The following is a 21,227-nucleotide window of genomic DNA, read 5'->3' as shown; positions in this document are numbered from 1 at the left end:
GTAATCATAGCAAAAATTAAGTATATTTGCTGTGATTTTAACCAATAATTGATCTTTTGTTTTCATTTGTTATTAAACCTGCAGTTACATCAAACAACATGCAGATTGCTTGATATGAGTACTTCATATACAACACAAAACTACTTTAAATACATTGAAAATTACTGGTATGCAAAAAATAAGCTAAACCTTACAATGTGACACAAGAATCTTTTTATGGATTCTTGCCTTTTGCTCATATTCAGTCCTCAAGAGCTTCCACCCTGCAACTTTTAGATGCATCCTTGCTCCAACACACCTAACATAAATGGTTGGCTTACGTCATTCCGTCATTTAGCTCTGCAGATTCCTTTTAATGAGCCATTCATTGATTCAAGTTTGTTGTTTACATTTGTGTTGCTTGCTGCTTGGTATGTATTGCATGTGAGTTGGCTTCATGTTGGAACTTGACTTGTCATGCCTACAATGCCGCTCATAACGACACAAGAAGATAGTGAATATCTTCTAGCGAACAGAAACACACAGCGACTTGGATCAGTAACTTTAATCTGATTACTGGTTTGGAAATGAAATCCAATAGGACCCTAGTTACTGAAAAAAGTGATCATACAGTAAGCGTCTTGATTTCTCACCAGAAAGGCCAATCTATTGAGAAATTGATTGGCAGTAAATACCTTTTTTGCAATTGTTCCTATAATAACAAAATTGTTGGTCATTTGTATCTTTTCAAAAGTAAGCTTTTTTTTATTCATTTAAACCAGGAACAGCACTACAAAACAACCACAGAATAAATGAACCAACCGCAAGCAAGATTCAGCCAGAAGGCAGTGGCATTTGTGTATTCAGGAGTTTTGATGTTCCTGAATGGAACAGATTCAAAAAGGATCACTGGATGCTGTGGTTTCGCACGTGAGCCGACAACCATAAGCTGCCAGTGCGTACTACTCCATAGAATATATTAGGGGGTATATTTAGATGCTGCCTGTGTGTAGCCCTCAAATGTATTTTTTCTCCCTGTGACTGGATTTTTTTACCTCATAATTTGGGCCGTACAATATGAAGTTTATTGCTGTTTGTTTAGATAATATTTTCAGATATCTGTGATTGAATTTTCTGTTATTATGATAAATGTAACTTCTCTATCCAAACATCTTTGCTGGCAAAATTAATGAGGAGCTCTTTGAAATCATCAAGTTGATTCCTTAATCAGGATTAGCAACGGGTAGAGGATGTTGTCTCACTCATACTGATTTTTTTAACAGCTGGAGGGCTGAAAGACTTGATTTTTGACAGCTATTAAAAAGTCAACAAAATGATCAGCCCATATACTGGTTGATAAGATGTTGTCAGATTTCTCTTGACAGGATACTTGTGGGATGGCTGAAGTGGGCATCATGACTAACTAATCTCATCCCTAATTAGAACAAAGATGGACAGCTCCAGACTTATTTGGGTTTTAAGCTCTCTCTGTACTGAGCATGACCTGAACAATCCTTGGCTTTTCCAAATAATGTGGCCTGAGAAGTATTGTCCTTGAGGGTTTAATTAATTAATTTATTTTTTGTCTCAGGTCAAGATTGAGTTCAGACTTCAAGGGTATGTTAAAGTAATTTACTTAACATACCAATTTTCTATGGAAGAACCTGCAGTTATTTTACTACATTATCCAAATATGCAGTATTTGGACACTGTCAAACTGAAAGATCAAACTCTTTGAAAACAGCTTGTTCGAGTTAATTATTATTTAAGGTGATTGAAACATCATCGTTTCAGGAAGGAGCAGTGAGCCAGAGACATGTTTCAGAGTGACTGTAAAGTAAAGCTTTCTATCCTGTAGTATCTATGTATAGTACTGTTGCAGCAACCACTGACATTCTCATTTGTCACCACCACTAAGCCATCACACTATTCTAAGAGCGCAGACTGTACAGAAGCTGATCTGGTCTAACAGCTCTGCACTGAAGACATCAATGGGTCAGTGTCATATTGACCCATTGATGTGTTTAATTGCTTGTTTCCAGCCAAATTGATTATAAATGTTTATTGCATTGAAACCGATTGCTAATTTTTTGTGGTGTTGCACTTCCACAGGTAAAACATAAGTTAGTAACATTATTAGTTCTTAATTTAAATGTTTCACACCATAATATTATTGCCATGTCATAGAGTATGGATTATTATGCATTATTTTAAGTATAAGTCTATATTGAGTTTTGGAATGATTTGTGTTTTAATTCACTCTAGTCAACCCTCAACTGTGATTTACATCAAATAAAAGTTTTAATTTGACATAAACCAATTATATCCGGTGCCAAGAGACAAGTTTTAAATAATAAAAAAAAGGTATTTCTTTGGAAGGATTTGCATTATAATGAGCTTTAATGTAATAGTCAGACATGGTCCTGAATACAAAAAAGTAATTGGTTGCTAAACCTAATATCTTTGTCGTGAATAATTGGTAATGGATTTTAATGCTAGTGTTGAGAAACTTTGACCCACTCTTCTTTGCATGATTGATTTAATTCAACTATCGCAAATGTTTTATGGTAGTTGACTTCTAACCAAAATGCACTGGTTAATGTTACAGGTTGATGGTTAGGCAGTCTTCCTCAGGATTTTCTGACAGTGAGCAAAATTCATAATTTGTTGTTCGTTTGGTGTGCAATCCTCTTTGGGAATCACAATTTGACATTAGTGTCAATTATTGTTTCACCTGGGCTCAAGTTGGTCTGTTTGCCCTTGTCCCTTAATAAATTAAATCCGCAATTAAAATTTGTTAGATGATCAGAAATGTGTGACAAAAACAAGCCAAAATAAAATAAATCAGTAAGGTCCCATAAGTTATTGGACGTTTTCAAAGTCCCATAGCTGTCAGCATTTTTATTTCTCCAGTGTGATTTCGCAAGTGATTAATGAACATCAGTTGTATCTGTCGCTACCTTCAAGGCAGTGATGGAGAGGCCCCTTAATCCCAGGTCTTATCCCAAAATACAGATAGAAACAGATAGGCTATATTAGCTTGGCGTGTCTGTGCAGTCATAAAGCGCATGCCAATTCTGTTTATTGCCACAGAATGAATAATTGATATGGTGATATAATTATTTTCCTCATAGAGTCACTTCAGCTGTTTTGGCTGTTTAGAGGGTGGCAGCAGAGAATTTTGTCATTAATAGCCCTTTAATTATGTGTGTTAACCTGATTGATTCACTAAACTTCCTGTGAGAGCAATTGACAAGACGTACATATAATTGCACATAACACTCCATCAGACAATTGTGCCTTCTCTCACATCCACACACACTTTCCCAGAGCTTAAATTATCTGCTTCCTAATTAGCCTAGTTTAACTGTGTTAAAAGGTTCCTTGGGGTCTTTCAACTGACAGAAATGAGAAAGATGTGTCATAAAATGTATGGCAGAAGGGGTAAGAGTGTGTGTCACTTCATATCAGCATGTAGAAAACATCTGGTACTTTTAGCACCACATCATGTGACCACCTGCTGCAAAGTTTTTCCTTATGAGTCTATTCAAACTTCAAACTTAGCAGTCTCCATTGACCTTCTCACATCAAATATGTAAGTAGCCACATACTTGAAGACACACACTGTACAGGTCCCAGTTTGTCTTGATTGTGCTTGTTGTGCCAAGTGTAATGCTCATGAGGTGGATCTCATTCTGGACGAATGTTTAATGTCCTTTTTTCCCCCCACAGAGTTTATGGGTTAAACCTTTTCCTCTCTTTAATAACAACTTTGCCATTGTGGTTTTCTGTAGGGATCACCATGTGGACTTGAAAAATATGTGTGTATGTGTGTTCACGCAACACTCCTTGTGTACTGCTGTAATTGCACTCCATCAATCAAATTGCTACCACAGTGTCTCCTCACCACGTTTCTTTGCTCTAAAAGATTGCATGTGACCCAGATACCACAGAGAGGTAACAGAGAGATGATTTATGGTCTTGGATGTGTCTGTTCATTTCCATGTTTCGCCATGCGTGCTCAGTTAGCCTCATCTGTCGATGTTATACTGACAGGCGTCCCATCGCTGAATACGTCTGCAAGGCATGCTTCAGGTGCCTGAGGGTTAAGAAAGCCATAAGCACATTCCCATCAAAGGCATGGCATGCATATTGTTCACGTTACAGAAGTGTCTGTTACCATTCGCCTCTCATCAGCACCCCTCCTGCTGCTCTCACACTTTGCCTCTGCTTTTGCAGTCTCTGCCGGCACAGGGTGGAAAAGCCTCTCTCAGATTGCTCTGATTTTGTGGTAAGAGCAAGAGTGACACAGCATGAGAAAAGTCTTGAAAACTTCTTCACATGCTCCTGATTATAATTTCACTTATACTTATGTAGCAAGTGAGCAAGGTCACATTTGCAGCTTCAGACACGTCTGGCACAAATTGTAGTGCTTTTGAATAAATGTTCATGTACAGTAGTTGAAAAGTTGCACAAAACTTTTTTTATTGAGTTGTTTCCTGGAATTACTGTCACTTCTCAAAGTAGCTTTTTCTGTGTTATGTCAGGCGTTTTGGCCAGACGTCTTCCCCCAGTTAGGTTTGACGATGGCAGCTATAATATTTTATTTTATTTTTTTTATTTAGACATTGTTCTCATCTAAACTGAATCAGTACAGTAGATGTGATAATAAGTCTTTGTTTCTGTTTGTTTATTTTTTACTTGATTAAATCACTCAGAAATAGATCTTCTGTTATTTCAGTTCTAAATCTTAATCTGACAACACAGGATTTACTCTACTTCCGTAAAAATGTAAAGAAATAAACTGGAAATGGAGGTAACGTTAATTTAGTCAGAATTTTGATGCGTTAGTAGTTGAATTTTCATATTGATTGTTTGTGTATATTAATATAATGTATTGTTTTATGTATTAAAAATCACATAAGGTTCAGTAATCTGAAAAATGTTCCTAATCATTGAGCAAATCATTGAGATGTTTTCCTTCTGAGTTCGCAAGTTTCATTATTGTTGCTTTATGGAAATCCCTGACTCAGTAATAATAAGATGGAGGATGTTTTGCAGCAAGATGTCTTATGGCAAATTCCTCTTTCTCCAAATTATAGCATTTTATGACTTATTCTCTGTGATTTTGTTTATTATTGTGCTTTCAGGGCTATTTTGCGCTCATCAGATTTCTTCCTGGTGGTTTTGTGAGGAAGAAATCTAAACATCAAAAGTGCCAGAAACCTTTTGACATTGTTGTTTGTATCAAACCAAATAATCTCCATTCTTTCACTGTGTGTCCCCTTGCGTAGCATGGCAACATAAATAATGAGCACGTTCAGTTCTAGGTAGGTAATCCTTCCTCTAATCGGAGCTGGCACTAGGAGTGCTGCAGGCACTGATAGATGCAGGGGCAGCTTATTGGCAAGGACAGCTTGCATGCCAGCATCAACACCATCACTGATCTGCGGATAATGCATCTGGATACTCACTCTTAGATACAACAACACACATCCAGACATACAACTGAACTAAACCTGCTCTGACACAACATTTCAGCAATCTCTTCATCTCCCTTTATTGATATACCTGTTTTTTAGTCTTTCTCTAGAGCTCAGTCCTAGCAGCAATGTAAAATGTTGCATGAATGCTTATATATTTGACAATACAGAATGTCATTGATGACATAATGCTTCAAACAGTTCTAATTAGACTGTTTGATTCCCTCTGCCTCATCAGCTGTCAGTGATTTTCTGATCCATACTGCTTATTGTTTTTTTTTTTTTTAACTTAAGCCATTTAACAGTATAAAATATCAAAGGCTGTTTTTCTCCAAACTTCTTTAAAGCAGAGGGAGCTGTCAGTTTCCTTAAAAGCAGACAATGGTGCTCACAAATCTGCTTTAACATTTTTTTTATTGTACTGGCTGTATACTAAAAGCATTTTCAATGATAGATTAATCCAAATTCTGTTCTTATTGCAGGGACTCGCCAGATGCACCTGTCACTATGTGACAACAGAAAAAAAATGTAGGCAAAGTGCAGAAATTTTCTCACCGGCTGTTGGTCTTAGTGGATGGTTGTTTGTCCTGTGTATCTTTTGTCGCCCTGTTATGCAACTAGTTCAGGGTGTCCCCTGCCTTAGCTGTGACCTGCTAAACTTTCCATGGGTACAAAAAGTCAGGAGACAAAATTTTTGTAAAATATTTAGCGTTCAAAATTCAGGGTTTGAGTTATTGTTATTATTTTTCTTCACTCTTGTGTGGTCTAGTTGTCAGACATTGATCACTTTAATTTACGTTTTGGGTAGAGAAAATGAACTCGATGTCTTGAATCAAATGTATAATCCAAACTTGTGGTACATCAGCCCTTCGGTCTATATTTGACCCCGGGCTGGGAACAATATTTAGGGCACCATGCCCTAAATTTGGTTGGTTTTCACCCCACAGCTTTTAGAGTGTACTCTATTTTTCCCAACATAGTTACGTTAATAGATGAATATAACTTTCCATCTGTCATGTCTCTGTTTTGGTGTTGAAGTAGTGTCCTGTGTCAAGTGTACTCTGCTTTTCGTTCCCTCTCAGGACTGTGCATTTATTAAGCAAATGCAGAAAATGGACAAATGGGTTGATTTCGGAGACATTCCTCTGAAACAAACTATATGTTGATATTTATAGCATTTTTTTTAGTGTAAAGAAACAACGTTCCAACCTCTGAAGTCCACACACTGAGAATGTCCCCCAGCATATCTATTGAATCATCACATTGACAGCAACTGGATCAGCAAGGACAGATTCAAAGCGACTTCCAACATGTGTGGTGATGTGTTGCTGAAAAGACCAACATGATTGTTTTAATGTCATGCCAGCGGGGCTCTAACTGTCTTATTCTTTTGCTGAAATCTGTGGAGTCTGAACCCATTTAGGTCACCCTTGTCTTACGTGTGTGTCATCAAAAGCACACAAGTTTCTGTGTTTTACATTATGAGAAGCAGTATGAGAGAATGTCTGTTACACTTCCCAAAGGCCAAACAGACCAGCAGCTATTCCTGTACTCCAACTCCTGCTGATTCACCATACTCTTTTTCTTTAAGGACTTACAATTATCTTCCCACTTGAAAAACATCTTGGTGGGATAACATGTTTACTTGGATGAAAGATCATATGTGTTTGTTTTTATGCACAGGCGCATGAAGTTTCATAGAAACCACATTCAACATTTAATCATATCACATCAGAAAATAAGCAAAACATGCACCATTTTCTGAATGCCAACCTCCTCATCTGTCCTATAAGGTAACCTGTTTCATCTCACATTTAACTATTATGCCTTTTAGGCATGATTTGCCTCTTATTTGTTTCTGTGTCATGAATGCTTTCTGTGACCTGGCCTGATTTCTCATCTACACAAGCTTACAGGATTAAAGTTTCTTATCTTGAGGAGAACATTTTAAATAACCTGATGGAAAAATCTTTGTCCAGACTGACTTAATCTTGTTCTCCAGAGCACACATCAGCATCAGCAGTTAATACTGGCATGGCTGCTTGCATGCTATAAAAATGTCTGTGCTTATTTATTTTAAAAGGAATTTAAAAAATATGTTCAGGGAATATTCTTGGGATTGTTTGTAAGGTTTTTTTTATGACTCAGCTACAATAAAAGAGCATAAAAAATTAAGTCAAAACTTATCACTACTAATAATTCTGACTGATTTTCTTAGACATTCAAGTTCAAACCAGGGAATGGCAAATTGTTTTTTATGTTATTTCTGAATCTGGGTATTGGAAATTTTAATCAAACACTGCTGACATAGTTCTTTATAATTATGCTTTTTATGTTAAAGTTTAAAGCAATGCCAGCAGACGTCTTACAAAATGCCTTGCAAACGTATTTGTATTCATTGAATATGTTCACATTTCACATCTTGCAATGACAAACTTCAATATATTTCACCGAGCTATTATGAAATCTCAACAAATTACAGTGAAGTTTGTTTTTATATAACAAAATATAAAACATGTGCTGTGAATAATGTAAAGACCTGTTATTAAGAAATGTTTTTAGGGTTAAGACATTTTTCATTGGCTCACCCTCCAAGCACTGCAGTTTTTTTCTTTTAACTCTACCTCATAACATTCACTAGACTGTGTTATTTAGCTGTTAGAGATTGTGTTAGGTCTAATGTTCTGGCCAATGCTGGTTGTAAAATAAACACACTTTTGCTCCTGGCTGAGTGCTAGACATCCTTTCATTCAGGAAAATGAAGATCTGTTTCTTCATTTGTGTGTTTTTATCTGAGCCGCTGTTTGAACTGTGTGTGGTTGAGCTTTGAGGTTTCTTCGTGTCTAAGTATATCTGGTGTTTTATGGAACATTTCACAGTGTCTGTGATTCCTCCTTTTGGGCAGTTCCCCAGTTGAGCTGTGGTTAAAAATGTGAACAAGGAATATATGGGTCTGTTTTCCTGCTTTGGCTAACTTTAGCTTGGTTGAGGCAGACAGATGTTTGAGTAGTAGAGCTAAACTGGACCTCTCTGTTTTCTTTGTGGTTAGAAATATGAAGGGCCACACCGGTTGTAGCTGACTTACTCAGCGCACTGGTTTTCTGTCATTTTAAAATTGCATAACCAGTTTTTCTCACTGGATTTGACTGGGTGTATGACTCTGAAACCAAAATAAAAATATGTCATATTACATTAAATAATAATCAGAGTATTCATGAGAGAGAAAGAGACAGAGAGAGAGAGAGAGAGAGAGACAGGGAGAGAGGATCAGCAGTGACAAATGTGCTTTTAGTAAAAAATATTTATTGGTCAGGCTCTTAAAGACATTACTGTTAAATATATTGTGCTACTTTATGTCTATTTTGAAATATAAAAAAGTGTGAGGACAATCATTAGCTGCCTAAGCAGATGTTTTTATTTCCCTTCGATGCCTAATAATATTTACAGTTGCAAACATATTTCTCCAGATTACAAATTACAAATTTGAAGTACTTGTTAAACTATCAAAGAAATGCAAGTGCTTCCCCCCATATGCAGTCTGTTTTTTTTTGTTTGTTTGTTTTACAGCTCACACAATTTATGCTTAGAGTAACAGTGCATCTATACTTTGCAGAACTGATCACAGCACCAGAGAGGTTGCAATGTGTATTGGCCGTCAAGTTTCATTTAAGTGTGCAGTTCTCAGCTGTGTTGTTGGGAATTCATACAAGAACATGTAAATGCATACATGACATTTTCTCGCCACAGGCCTCCATGCACATGCAGCAACCACACATTTGCATGCATTTCCATCTCTCACGCAGTTTCAGACGATTCGGCAGACATTAATTGCTGCTCCCTGGGGGCTGCGTGTCGAAGAAGTGGGAACATATTCATCAGAGAACAAAAAAAGGCGAGAGCAAAAAGGAGGAATAATTGTTAGCTTTGTGTTTCTGTGCAAAGACGGCTTTTAAACAGTGAAAGATGGAGAGAGAATGATGGAGCCAGGTGTTGGTCAGTTAACCTCTAATGAAGTGGAGAGTCAAGCCCATCAAATCGATCCTAATTATTCTCCTGCTTTGTTTCTTAAACTGAATTGAAACCTTCCCTGTTTGTCTCTTTCTGCTTAATGTATTACTGTGAGAGAGGAGAAACAAATATTCACTTGAGCTGAACAAGAATGCCTCAGCTGCTTCCTGACAGCAGCACTGGGCATCATGTCTCCTGGGTCAATGATTTTGTTCAACCCAGATCGAATTTGGATGGATTGGCTGAGCAAGATCCCTTAGAAACTTAACATACAAATCACCATTGGCTCTTTGTAAATGATGCGGCTTCTCTCATAAAGAACTACTAAACCACTGCAAGCAGTAGTGACTCCGGTATTACACGTATCAGCGTTTTGCAGGGCCAGATAAAAGATTGACTTTATTATGGACACTAACAAGTAGTAATGCTGTTTAATGATTTTAGACAAAACAGAACTTCAGCATTCAAACTCTTTCAAACTGCATCTCCATCTTTGTGCCCTATTCTTGTCATTTTTTAGACGATAAACACGACAGAGCTCCACGAGATGTTCAAAAGTTGAGATTATGTTCTACGCCCAAACCCTGCTTTAAACCTCTCCTCAACATTTGCAATGACTTGTGTAATGGGTTCCTTGGTCTCAATGCAGTTTGTTTGCTCTTGTTGTCATCAGTTGGGTTACTTTACTGTGTTTACATAGGAATTGTAAAGAACCACCTAAGAATGTTTTTAAATGTCCTAAAATACTGTGACACTTCACAACTGCCAAAAAAATTTACTTTTGTCTCGATGCAGGTGTTGGATTTGAATTGTAGCCCTGTGGCTTTCTGTTGGAGTTTTAATGTTCTCCCCATGCATGGTTGGGTTCTCTCTGGGTACTCTGATTACCTTCTACAGCCTAAAAACATGACTGCAGAAATGAGTGAGTGTGCATAGTTGTTTGTCTCTGTGTTGCCCTGTGAAAGACTGATAAACTGTCCAGGGTGTACCCTGCCTCTTGCTCTGTGATTACTGGAGATAGGCACAAGATCCCATGCCGCTCTACAAGGACCAGCAGTTATAGAAGACGAATGGATGAAATTCTCCACAGGAACATGTTCAGTGCCTTAAAACTGCTTGAAACTGAGTGAACTGTACTATTTTAAGCACTAACTTAAGATAATACATTCATCTTTTTCTTCTTTGCAGGAAGCCACATACTCAGCTTTTCTAACAATTTAGTTTTCATGCAGTATGAGATTGAGTATACCCACTGCAACCATATTTTAAGCAAGGACACAATGATGATGATTGTGTCCTGATGATGATGATGATGATGATGACGATGATAATGAACCTGTGTAAAAGTAAACTGCTCCAATGGATTTGCTCCCTCACTTTTTCTCTCTCACTAAACAGACACCCGAAGATACCTAAAACAGATGGACTCTCTGTGCACTGCCAAAGAAGTACAACAAACAAAGATTAGAGAAAATACATCAATTCATCCTCCGTTCTTTATTTACTCCCAAGCTCAGCCTGGGGTGATAGGAACTGCAAACACTCGTGTCTAACTTGCCAACTATTTTCACTATTGCTGATGTTTCCTTTTCAGTGAACATCCCACCAATTCTTTTGTAATTACACTAATTGGAGGATCTTAGTTTGGACATTTCACAGTCTGCTGGGATGCCCTGGACACAAACACGTAGAGTTTCAAGTTCAAGCTGTAGTTGCAGTGATGACAATTCATTTGTGTGACAGTAATAACACTTTGATAATGCCAATTATACATCTGCCTTTGTTCCTCCCTCAGTCTGACTGTTTCTGCCTCTCTTCTCTTTTCCAACCTGATTCTCTGGGTTATTGTGGATTTTCAGGACTTTATTGATCTTTATCAGTATCAAAAGGAAAGCAAATCCCACCTACAAGGATATTGTTAGAATAATTAACGTTATTTACTAGGAATCAGTCCATTAACTGTCATTACTGATGAAAAAGTACTGTTCTTCTGGCAATTGAAGAATACTTAACAATGAGGAAATGTCAAGGCTGGATTTTTAGACAGGATATGAGGAATGTGGCTTTTACTGTTTCTTTATACTCGTGGGGTAAGTCATAATTTCAGTCATTGTGCACTAATCAGTGAATGATACTCAGCTGAGCTTTTAATTGTTCAGTTTTGTTTGTAGTTCTTCACGTTTGCTGAATCGCTTGCTGATTGTTTACAGCGTTGAAGGGCATCCCATGTTTGCGATTTTACTTGTAATTCATGCAGTTGTGTCCGCTGGCAGCTCATTCTACACGATGTGTGACCTGCATGACTTTCACTCATAGGTGGTCTCTTCTCATCAGTTTGATTTTGAAACTGCTAACAGGCCTGCCATGTTAACATTGATACATCTGCAGGCCAGTCTGTATCCTACTCAGGAGGAACCAACGCCCCGGTGCCCACAGTAGCCACAGTGGATGGGTGGGGGGTTGAACTCACAGGTGGGCCTGTGGTTTGAACTGCTCTGAGCTGCAGAAGTGATACAGTATTTCATGTGTGTGCAATAGACAAAACATGATAAATAGAGGTTTTATTGGTGAGCTGCTAAGCCGGGTGGTGCTCTCTGGTCTTTCTCTTGTCTTTTGATTGATGGCTCCCATATATTAAGGGAGGAGGTGTTACAGTGTGCAGGTGTATCTGAAAGTGAAGACAACACCCTCGCCCCTCTTCCCACAGGGTATCCCTTTGACAGTCTCCTACTCTGTCTCAGCCCAGAGAACTCTGTGTGTGGATGCTGCACTGCTTCAGTCTCACACAGCTTCTACATTGAGCTAGAGGACGGCTATCTGTAAGCCGTAGAGTGCAAACACATTCACAGATGAAAGATGTGGACTCCTTTTGGTCCTAGTGAGCCTCTGTCCAACAGGTGGATTCAAAGCTCCATGTACATGAAAGTAGTTGGACCCTGTTTCTCATCAGTCAAAGGGTCCTGACCCTAAGGGCTATGATTCAGCTTCACTAGATAAAGATGTAAAAAATAGTGTAAAGCACTCAGTCAAAACCTCAGAGAAAAATTGATTTTGAATAAGAATCCACTCAAAATTTTACAATCATTGTAAAAACTAGTTACATTAAATTTGCTTTTTTTTTGCATTACATTAATAACTGAATGCATTTTTTTTATTCACAAATGGATTAGAACTGGATTCAAACTATAAAACTGAATTCTTTTCTGATTTTAGTTCTATTTTAGTGTCATTCTGCATGCATGGACAGATCACTGTAGAGTATTTACTATTTTAATAATCCATCAGATGTATTCAGCTACATGTCCACCTAAGGTGAAACTAAAAAAAATAATACTCAGGGATCCACCTTAGCAAACAAGCGCAGAGCAAAGTGTAGAAAAACCACAGCTTGACAATGTAGCTGTGTCATATTTTGAAAGTGAATTGAAGAAGCACCAGAGAAAGAAACAATTGTTTTAGAAGATTCTTTTCTCGTACTATGAAAACATTGACAAAACATTTTATTAAATAAGAGGCCTGGAGAACACCAGGAGGACGTAGATACAAATGATTACACATTTCAAGGCTCCAATGCTAAAAAGTCAGATGTAAAATTTGCTACATCTTGACATAAATGTATTTCAACCTGGAAAGACTCACACAGAGTGAAAGTAGCTATTAAAAAGTTTACGAAGGAGGAGCATGACGAGGTAATTGGCTGGACAGGGGAGAGGAAGAGTCTTCCAGTTTGAGTTCATGCCCAGGCTTCATTTTGACCTGTAAAGATCGTGACGTCATTTTGGGGTTGTGTAGAAATCGCCAGGCTTTATGAAGGAATGATGAGCCTGATGATCGTAAGAGATGAGGAAGATGATGAAGAGTCCTCTAGTTTGAATCTATGCCTTGGCTTCATTCAGCTATGTGAAAAAGATCAATTTAGTTATAATTTTAAGCAACTGAAATGAATCTTTTTTTTAAAATCAAAGCTGTTTTTTTAATTGTCATTGTGAAGCTGTGTGAAGTATCGATTTTCAGATATAAAATAACATTTTCTCTCTAAGTTGTGCTTTTGAGCTCCTTCCTTATTTTCTTCCTTCACCTGCAAATAATAATTTTTTTTATGATAGATATTTGATTTAAAACTGTTTTTTATGCATCTATACTAGCAGGTGTGTAAACCAGAGATGTAAACAGATTAAAAAACCTATTTGATAAAATAAATAAATAAATAAATAATAATAGTCAGGAGTCACCTTTCAGTCCTCCGTGTTAAAACTTCTTTTTTTGCTTTTCAAAGTTTTCAAGAATTGCTAAGATTTTCCATCATCTTGTTTTTTAAACATGAATCCCATCTCTGTGTAGAAACTTCTCTTGATTATTGGCTGTCTTAGAAGATAGAGGGATATCATTTCCTCTACATATTATACAGTGAGTTTGCATTTTGGGTTTTGTTTTCACAACCATGCTGATTAGCAGCTTGGCTGGAGTGTAAGGGATTCCTGAGTGAAGACTACAGAGTTTGCTATTTTTATTGCTATTTTATTTTTTATATATATATATATATATATATATATATATATATATATATATATATATATATATATATATATATATATATATATATATATATATATATATAGTTATCATCTGATGGTCTCTTGAGTGCTCCCAGATTGGCAACGTGAATTGCAGCTTTCATGGAGCGGCTTGCTCTAATGTATTTTTGAGAACCGTATACTGTGTGTCTGTGTTTAGTTGTGTATGTGTGTGAGTCAAAGTGGGTTTTTTACATGCTTGTCAGCATATATGGGTTGAATACTTGGCTTCGCCTTGTTTTTGTGTGCCTGAGCAGTTGTGGCTGGAAAGGTAAATAATTTGAAGCAGAGGAAGAAAATCAGCCACATAAAAACACAGCTGGGTGTATTTCGAGGATTTTTTTCCCCCCAGAGTGATGTCTCAATCCTTTGCAAAGCTACTGTAGGCTCACATTCTCACTCATTTATGTACAGATAGTATACAGCAGACATTTTATCTTGCTAACTTTTTTTAAGCGTGTTTGCCCCAGGCTTTTGTACTCTTACAGCTGTGTGATATAATTTTCTTATATAAATGTTTAGGTTTGAAGTACAATCTTTTCACATTTCTGCTATCCTCCTTTGAGAGTTAGGGCAGGGTATTTTTTCTTTGTTTGTTTGTTTTTTTCAAACTCTATTGTGAGACATTTTACTGTGTGCCTGCAGTAAATATAGGTTCATGTTGAAGTTTGGCTTGCACAGGCAAAAAATAGGCATGAAGTTATCACTTCTGAAAAAGCTTTGAACAGTGACTTTACTGTTCCTCAGAGAAACGGTGCTACAGCACTCTGTCTCCCCCATGTGGAGCCTTGTTGGATGCTGTGATTAAGTACAAGTGCTTTTCTTGTTGGTGATCTAATATGGTCATTGATATGGAGAGAAGACATGTCTATGTTTTTGCAGACAAAGATTAATTTAGATAAAATTCAAAGAAAAGGAATCATAGTTTCGTATAAGCTTTGCGTCTTTTTCTTTTGGATGTATCCTTTCTAAGATGATGAATTTGTATAACAGCAACACTGTGATACAAATTCTCGATGTATAGGACATAAAACATCAAACTGTTAGTAAAAAATGAGAAAATTGTTAAGTTTGTGGTGCTTTATGTTGTCTTTAATGTCTTTTAATATCTCCCCTCTTATTCTCTTGCAGGCATGAAACGTCCTTTCAACCCATCGCCTTTTCCGTTTCCTGACCTGGACAGGAACAGTGTTGGCAGGGAACAGCTTATTCAGATGGATAGTGAATCTTGCTGTGAGATCCAGAATGAAGGTGAAAAACTACATGACACATCACAGGGGGGCACTCGGCACTCTCTACTCTACAGAACCAAAAGAGAGCGGAAGCAGCGGACCTACACACTGTGTGAGGTCTGCAACATTCAGCTGAACTCAGCCGCCCAGGCCCAGATTCACTACAACGGCAAATCACACCAAAAGAGGCTGAAGCAAATCAGCAGTGGCAAAATGCCAGGAAACACAGGTAGGCCCCCAGGAGCTGCTTGGATGACCACTTCTTTAGTTGCAGAATGAGGCCTAACTCAATTTTTAGCTCTGCCTAGAACAATAGAGCCATGCAGATTAACAGAATCCCACAGAGTGTTCACAGTGCAGAGTCACGAGCTTCCCTGCACACATACCCGTTACTGTATACAACTGAAGTTAAACAAATTGGATCCTGTTTGCAAAAATGTGTTCAGACAGAGCCTTGGGGTGAGGAAACAGACCCACAAACACACTGCAATGCAATTCGAGCAAAGCAAAGTCAGCAACTGAGGAACTAATTAGGAGCTCTATGTGTTGATGTTTCTAGGAGTAGAGCTCCTAGAAATGTCTTACTTTAAGAGTAAAGTGAGAGGTGTTATTTTTCATTCTCTACAGTGTCATTTGCAGGTCTGCTGAAGATAACAATTGAATCTACCACCTTATATGTCAAAAGTGTATCAAAACGTGGAAGCACTGATGAACATGATTGTTACCAATAACTCTGAGAGGTGGAAATATCATGCAAAAGAAAATAGTAAAGAACACGTGTGCAACCACATTGTTATAGCAACATTTAGCAATATATAAAGAGAGCATGATTTCTAAATGTTGTTCTGCCCCTTTAGAAAATTTTCATTCAGTTTTTAGTAGTTCATTTAGTGTGAACTACTTTAGATTTCATGCTAGTTAAACATTTAAGTAACAAAAATAAAATGTATTCTTAGCTGATAGTTTATATGTATTTGTTAATTATTGTCACAGTATCAATATTTCTTGTATTCCATTTATTGAAAATCAGTTGACAAATCACAATCAATATGGACCTTTAACAACTGACAAAATCTGTTAAAAAAAAAAACTTTACAGATGTAAAATTGTGGTACTTTTAAACATGTGAATGTATACTTCACTGGAGGATATGAAAAGCGTTGCATTTGTATATGATGTTGTTTGTTTATCCAAATGTTGAGATTTGCAAGAATGTACTTAGCTTACTCAAGTAAGCTAAGAACAAATTTTCCAGAACTTTGTCAGACACTAAGCCAATGTGTTGCGGTCTAAATTCCCTGTTTTGGTACACTGCTGCAAGGGATGCAGAGTGCATATAAAAAGATGTGTTTTTTCATGTTGGGGTGTGTATATGAGGACATGCTGCAGTTGTGGTGCGCAGATTCTCTCTGACACACAGTCACAATCATGCAGCCTTATCTCTGCTCACCTTCTGCTGACTCCCTCAGGCTGCCGGCTCTTCGGTGTCCTCGACTCCACCACATCTCCTGTGCTTTGGATGTGTGTCTGTGTATACGTGTGTATCCTGCTTGCCTGCTTCTGATATTTTTAGAATTTCTAAATGCTACAGAGTTAGTAGTTTGTGCTGGGGAAATAGAAATCCATGCCTCAGTGCGTCCATGTCTATTTGTAAAGGTGGTTTCTGTGACTGGTGTAGATGCTAACATGTTGAGTGATCACAGGATTTTAAGAGCAACCAAGAAAATTTAAATTAGTTTTTGGTGTATATGTAGAATGCAATGTGTGCGTGTTACTCCCAGCACATTGTTTCATGTCAGCTCATGTTTGCCTTTCTCTCTGCTTCACTGAGCTGACAGTGGGTCCAGGCTCTTCTCTCCTTCCCCTTTCCCTCTCTCCCTCTGGCATGGATACCAGACATGTGGAGCAGCCATTCCTTCGGAAAGATGAAAGTCTGAATGTCTCTGCGATTAAAAGATTTCATTAAGTCATTATGGAGAATATGCTGGGAAGCTCACTGACAAATCTGATTGGCGATAACTTCCCCAGATGTTAAAATTAGAGCCATGTTGTTTGATGAAACATGGCTTTGCTAAATGCTAGTTTTTATAGTGAATGCTCAGCTTGTTTGTGGGCTGAACATAGTTGACATAAAGCGAATCCTAAAAAAAATAATTTTTTTAAAGTTTTGTTACAAGTGCATTCCATTTACTATAATGATCTTGTCACATCATTGTGCATCTGCCTTTTGCTTCACTGGGAAAGGGACAGTCGAGAACAAAGAAAGATAAGTCCATGCCAACACCTTAATATGCATTACACACTGCAGAAAAGGCAATTGGATCTCTAGATAATAGGCAGCCAAGGATTTTTGTGATGTGTGTTACAGAATAAAACAATTGGGACATAATTATTTCAACTATAACCCAATAATAGCATAAATCTATCTGATGCTATGCCATGCTCTACACACCGTTAAAGATATATTTAGCTCAGCTGTCAGGTGTTTAAAACTAGAATCAAAACGACTCTTTGACCTACTATACTTTCTTTTAATCTGGCTAAAATTAGCTGATCACTTAGGGAAATTCATGGATCACTGACATTTAATTTTATGATGGTCAGTTAATCCTTAAGTATGAAAAGAAAACAGTATGGTGAGTGGACCACAAAAATACTGCTCCCTGTCCTGACCCCCTGTCCTGAAGGGATGCTTCAGACATGACAAAACTTAATGTTCCACAGACTCAATTTTCTCACACTTAGACCCCTGTAGTCAGGGTTTTTCAATATACCTGCATGCACGGCATGATAGAAAATAGTCTTCTCTTGACTTAAAAGAAAATTTATTACAAGAAATTCATTAATTTCATTAATTAATTTATTAATGAGTGACCATATTTAGAAGATGGCATGCGCTATGGGTGCAAATACAGTTTACAGTTCCTGTATGAGTGTAATATATGGCAGAGCTTTGCAATAAAAATTGCTCATCTTATTTGTTGGTTCAAATTACCTGTTTAAATGCTGATGGTCTTGCTCCTTAGCTTACATCAATGAGCTAAGAGCTCCAGTCCAATGATATGCTGTGTTACTTTCACCACTGTTCAGAATGTAATGTTCAACATCCATGTAGTTTGCACAACATCCACGTGCCAACACGAGAGCAGAGGGACATTGGGCTGACATGAATTCATAATTCTAACATTTTGACAACTGTTTTGGTCATGTGTGTTTGCTTTTGTTGTGTTAGTTTTCAATAAGCATGAATGTTTTCTTTATGAGTGGAAACAGATTTTGCTTTGTTTTTGTTGTTTAATTTTTCAGATTTATTCACGTTTATTGTGGTGTGAATAAATCCTAATGTAGGTAGTTGTCTTTTTTAGTGTTCCTATTGTGTTCTATGACTAATTTTATGGCTTTTTCTGTTTCACTAAAACATGAAAATCTGGATTAAAGCCAAGTATTTTATGCATGAATGCATTTGAACATCTGCATTTATGTTTGTGTTGGCTTGCAATTTCCCTATTTTTCTGAAACTTTCCCTCTCTGTTTAAATGCCTTTGAACACAGATGTGCTTCTATAGACTTTGTATTGTATATATTAGAAGTTCAGTGTGAATATTCCTTGATATTCTAATCAAAAGATAATCATAAATGTAAATGTGGATGTACCCTGTTTGTAGTTTCACCGGGCTGACTTTTCCATGTGGATTTCACAATTTCTTGAAATTCATCGTGGCTTTGGAGTCATGTGCTTTTGTTACCATTTCCTCACCTCCAGTCCCCTCTCCTCACCGTCTTTCCATGGCTCTTCCTCTCTTTGCCCCAGGGTGCAGCCCTGCTTTGTAGCAGCAGTTCAGACTCTGAGAAAAGGTCGCCAGGCAAGCCGGGCTGACATGCAGAGCTCTGTGTAGCAAAAAACATGAGGTCTGGCATCTATAAGGCCACCAAAAGGGGGTATATCTCTCAAACGGCATACAATGTTTGTGTTTGCCTGAGTTTTTACAGGTCAGCTTCATGTGTTTGTGGAGAAGGCCATTTGACTCTAACTATCAACCCTTATCTGTTTTTTCTGATACATACCCTTTTCTGCCATCACTCCTGCAAACATATCTGCTAAATGAATTGAACTGTTGGTGAGTTTACTAAATGTCAGAAAATATCAGGCTGTTTATTCAGCATCTTGTCAGTTTGGTCACCTGGCATGACCCCTTTTTCAGTCAATTTTTACTGTTTATCTCAAAGTCTGGATATAATGGAACACATTTGTCATTTCCCCTGGTTTGCAGGAAGTGTGTGGATATGCAGTTGTGTACACCAGCCACAACTCAGTGCATTTAGATATCTATTCATGGTGAAGATGTTTTTATGAAGTTTCCCTTGAGCATCAAGATAGTGGCAAAATTGATCAAAGTAACTTTGACTGTATTTTTACTGTTGATGCCAGAGGGGTTTACTTAAATATCTCAGAAACTGTAGCAGTATGTTTGCAGGCTTTCCTTGTAATTACAGGTCAGAATGAGCAGACTGGTTTAACATGGTGGAAAAGTAATCGTAGCTCAAGCGTCTGCTAATTAAGACAAAACATTCTCTAAATCCATAACACATTAAACCTTAAATCAGATAAAGGAGACCACACTCATTTTTGCCCTATTTTGAATGAATTTTCAACTTGTGATGATTGTGACAGTTTTTCGAATGGGGCTAAATGTCGGCTTAATTCTTGTTGTGCGCTGTATAGTAAACAATGGGTAATGAGAAGCGATTAGCACCTTAGAACCAGCTCCCAATCAGCAAGCATATGGTCGCTTGAAAATCAAACCTGTTTGAAATTCTGGTCGCCACTCATGAGGGTATAACACTGTTGAAGTATCACCAACAGTGTTATATGTGAGAGATCTGAATCTCTCACATTGTGGATGTGCCAATGTAAGAGCAGGAGTGAAAAAGGATCGTTTCTGAACTTTTGTTTACACAGAATAGCAAAGATTGTAAAAGAAGCATGTTTGTTTTTACTGAGCGTTGTCTCATTCTAGAGTGACCATCTTCTCACTTCCAGGTTTTTCTTCTTCCCCTTCTTTGTAGTTTCGGATTCAAGAGTCTGACGTGTCGTGTTCCCACATACGGTGTGAGCAGTCAGGTTGTATCAGAGCATAAGTTGTACTGTGTGAGAACATGATTCGTGGGTTGTGAATGTTTGAATTTACACATTAAGCTGGAGCTGAATAAAACTACTGAAAAAACCATACAGTATATGCCTAGATTAAGTGAAACAGATATTCGGTTCAACAAAGTTGTTCTAAAACAGAATGGAAAGCTAGGATTAAAAAAACGGCATTACTTTGATTTTTATCCATAGTTTAGTTGCTGGTTGGTTTAGACCAAACTGATGAAATGACAATAAAGGGGATTGCTGAAAGACCAACAACACTGAATGAGCTGCAGATATTTCTGGCAAATCATGGTGGTTGTCTACACTTAATAATTTTCTGTATTTTCTTTCTGGTGTTTGAAGTAGAGTTGAAATAAAATCTAGGCATCATCCTAAAAACTAACAAAAAACAAACAATATCCACAGTAAAACATTGTGGTGGAGGGACCACGTTCTGTGATTGTTGGTGTGAATTTGAACGGAATTGTGATAATTCCAAATAACTTTCATTATTTATTTCATGTTTCAGCATCACAAGGTGTTCAAACCTATAAACAAATGAATCAAGTGATATCTTCATTAGAATAAAACCGGAGTCCTGCAAAATCAGAATATCTGTGTTGGATGATCTGAGGACGTCTTTGCAGTTTTGACAAGTTTTATAAGCCAAGGAGGATGGACCTGTAATCATTTTAGATGTTCTTATTGTGATTATAGTCTGTGTCATACTTTGGTTTTGTGTTTTGCTTTATTTGGGGATTTGTAATATAAATTTCTTATGAGATTGGTATATGTCTATGGTTTTTGTTTTCTTGCT

At 37.4% G+C, this 21,227-nt stretch overlaps 1 protein-coding gene across 1 annotated transcript in view; it reads left to right on the top strand.

Annotated features, from left to right (window-relative positions):
- Nucleotides 1–21,227, top strand: part of znf385c (zinc finger protein 385C) — a 123,648-nt gene that overhangs the window by 18,565 nt on the left and 83,856 nt on the right. Inside the window, exon 2 of the mRNA XM_055052201.1 lies at nt 15,176–15,505. Coding sequence (XP_054908176.1) covers nt 15,178–15,505 — 328 coding nt within the window. The 5' untranslated portion in view covers nt 15,176–15,177. The remainder of the gene's footprint in view (nt 1–15,175; nt 15,506–21,227) is intronic.

This window comes from Poeciliopsis prolifica, unplaced genomic scaffold (assembly GCF_027474105.1).
Source record: "Poeciliopsis prolifica strain line A6 unplaced genomic scaffold, Auburn_PproV2 SCAFFOLD034, whole genome shotgun sequence".
In the NCBI taxonomy this organism is placed as follows: Eukaryota; Metazoa; Chordata; class Actinopteri; order Cyprinodontiformes; family Poeciliidae; genus Poeciliopsis; species Poeciliopsis prolifica.
The sequence above is the reverse complement of the archived record's forward strand: the minus strand, read 5'-3'. Positions and strand labels throughout refer to the sequence as shown.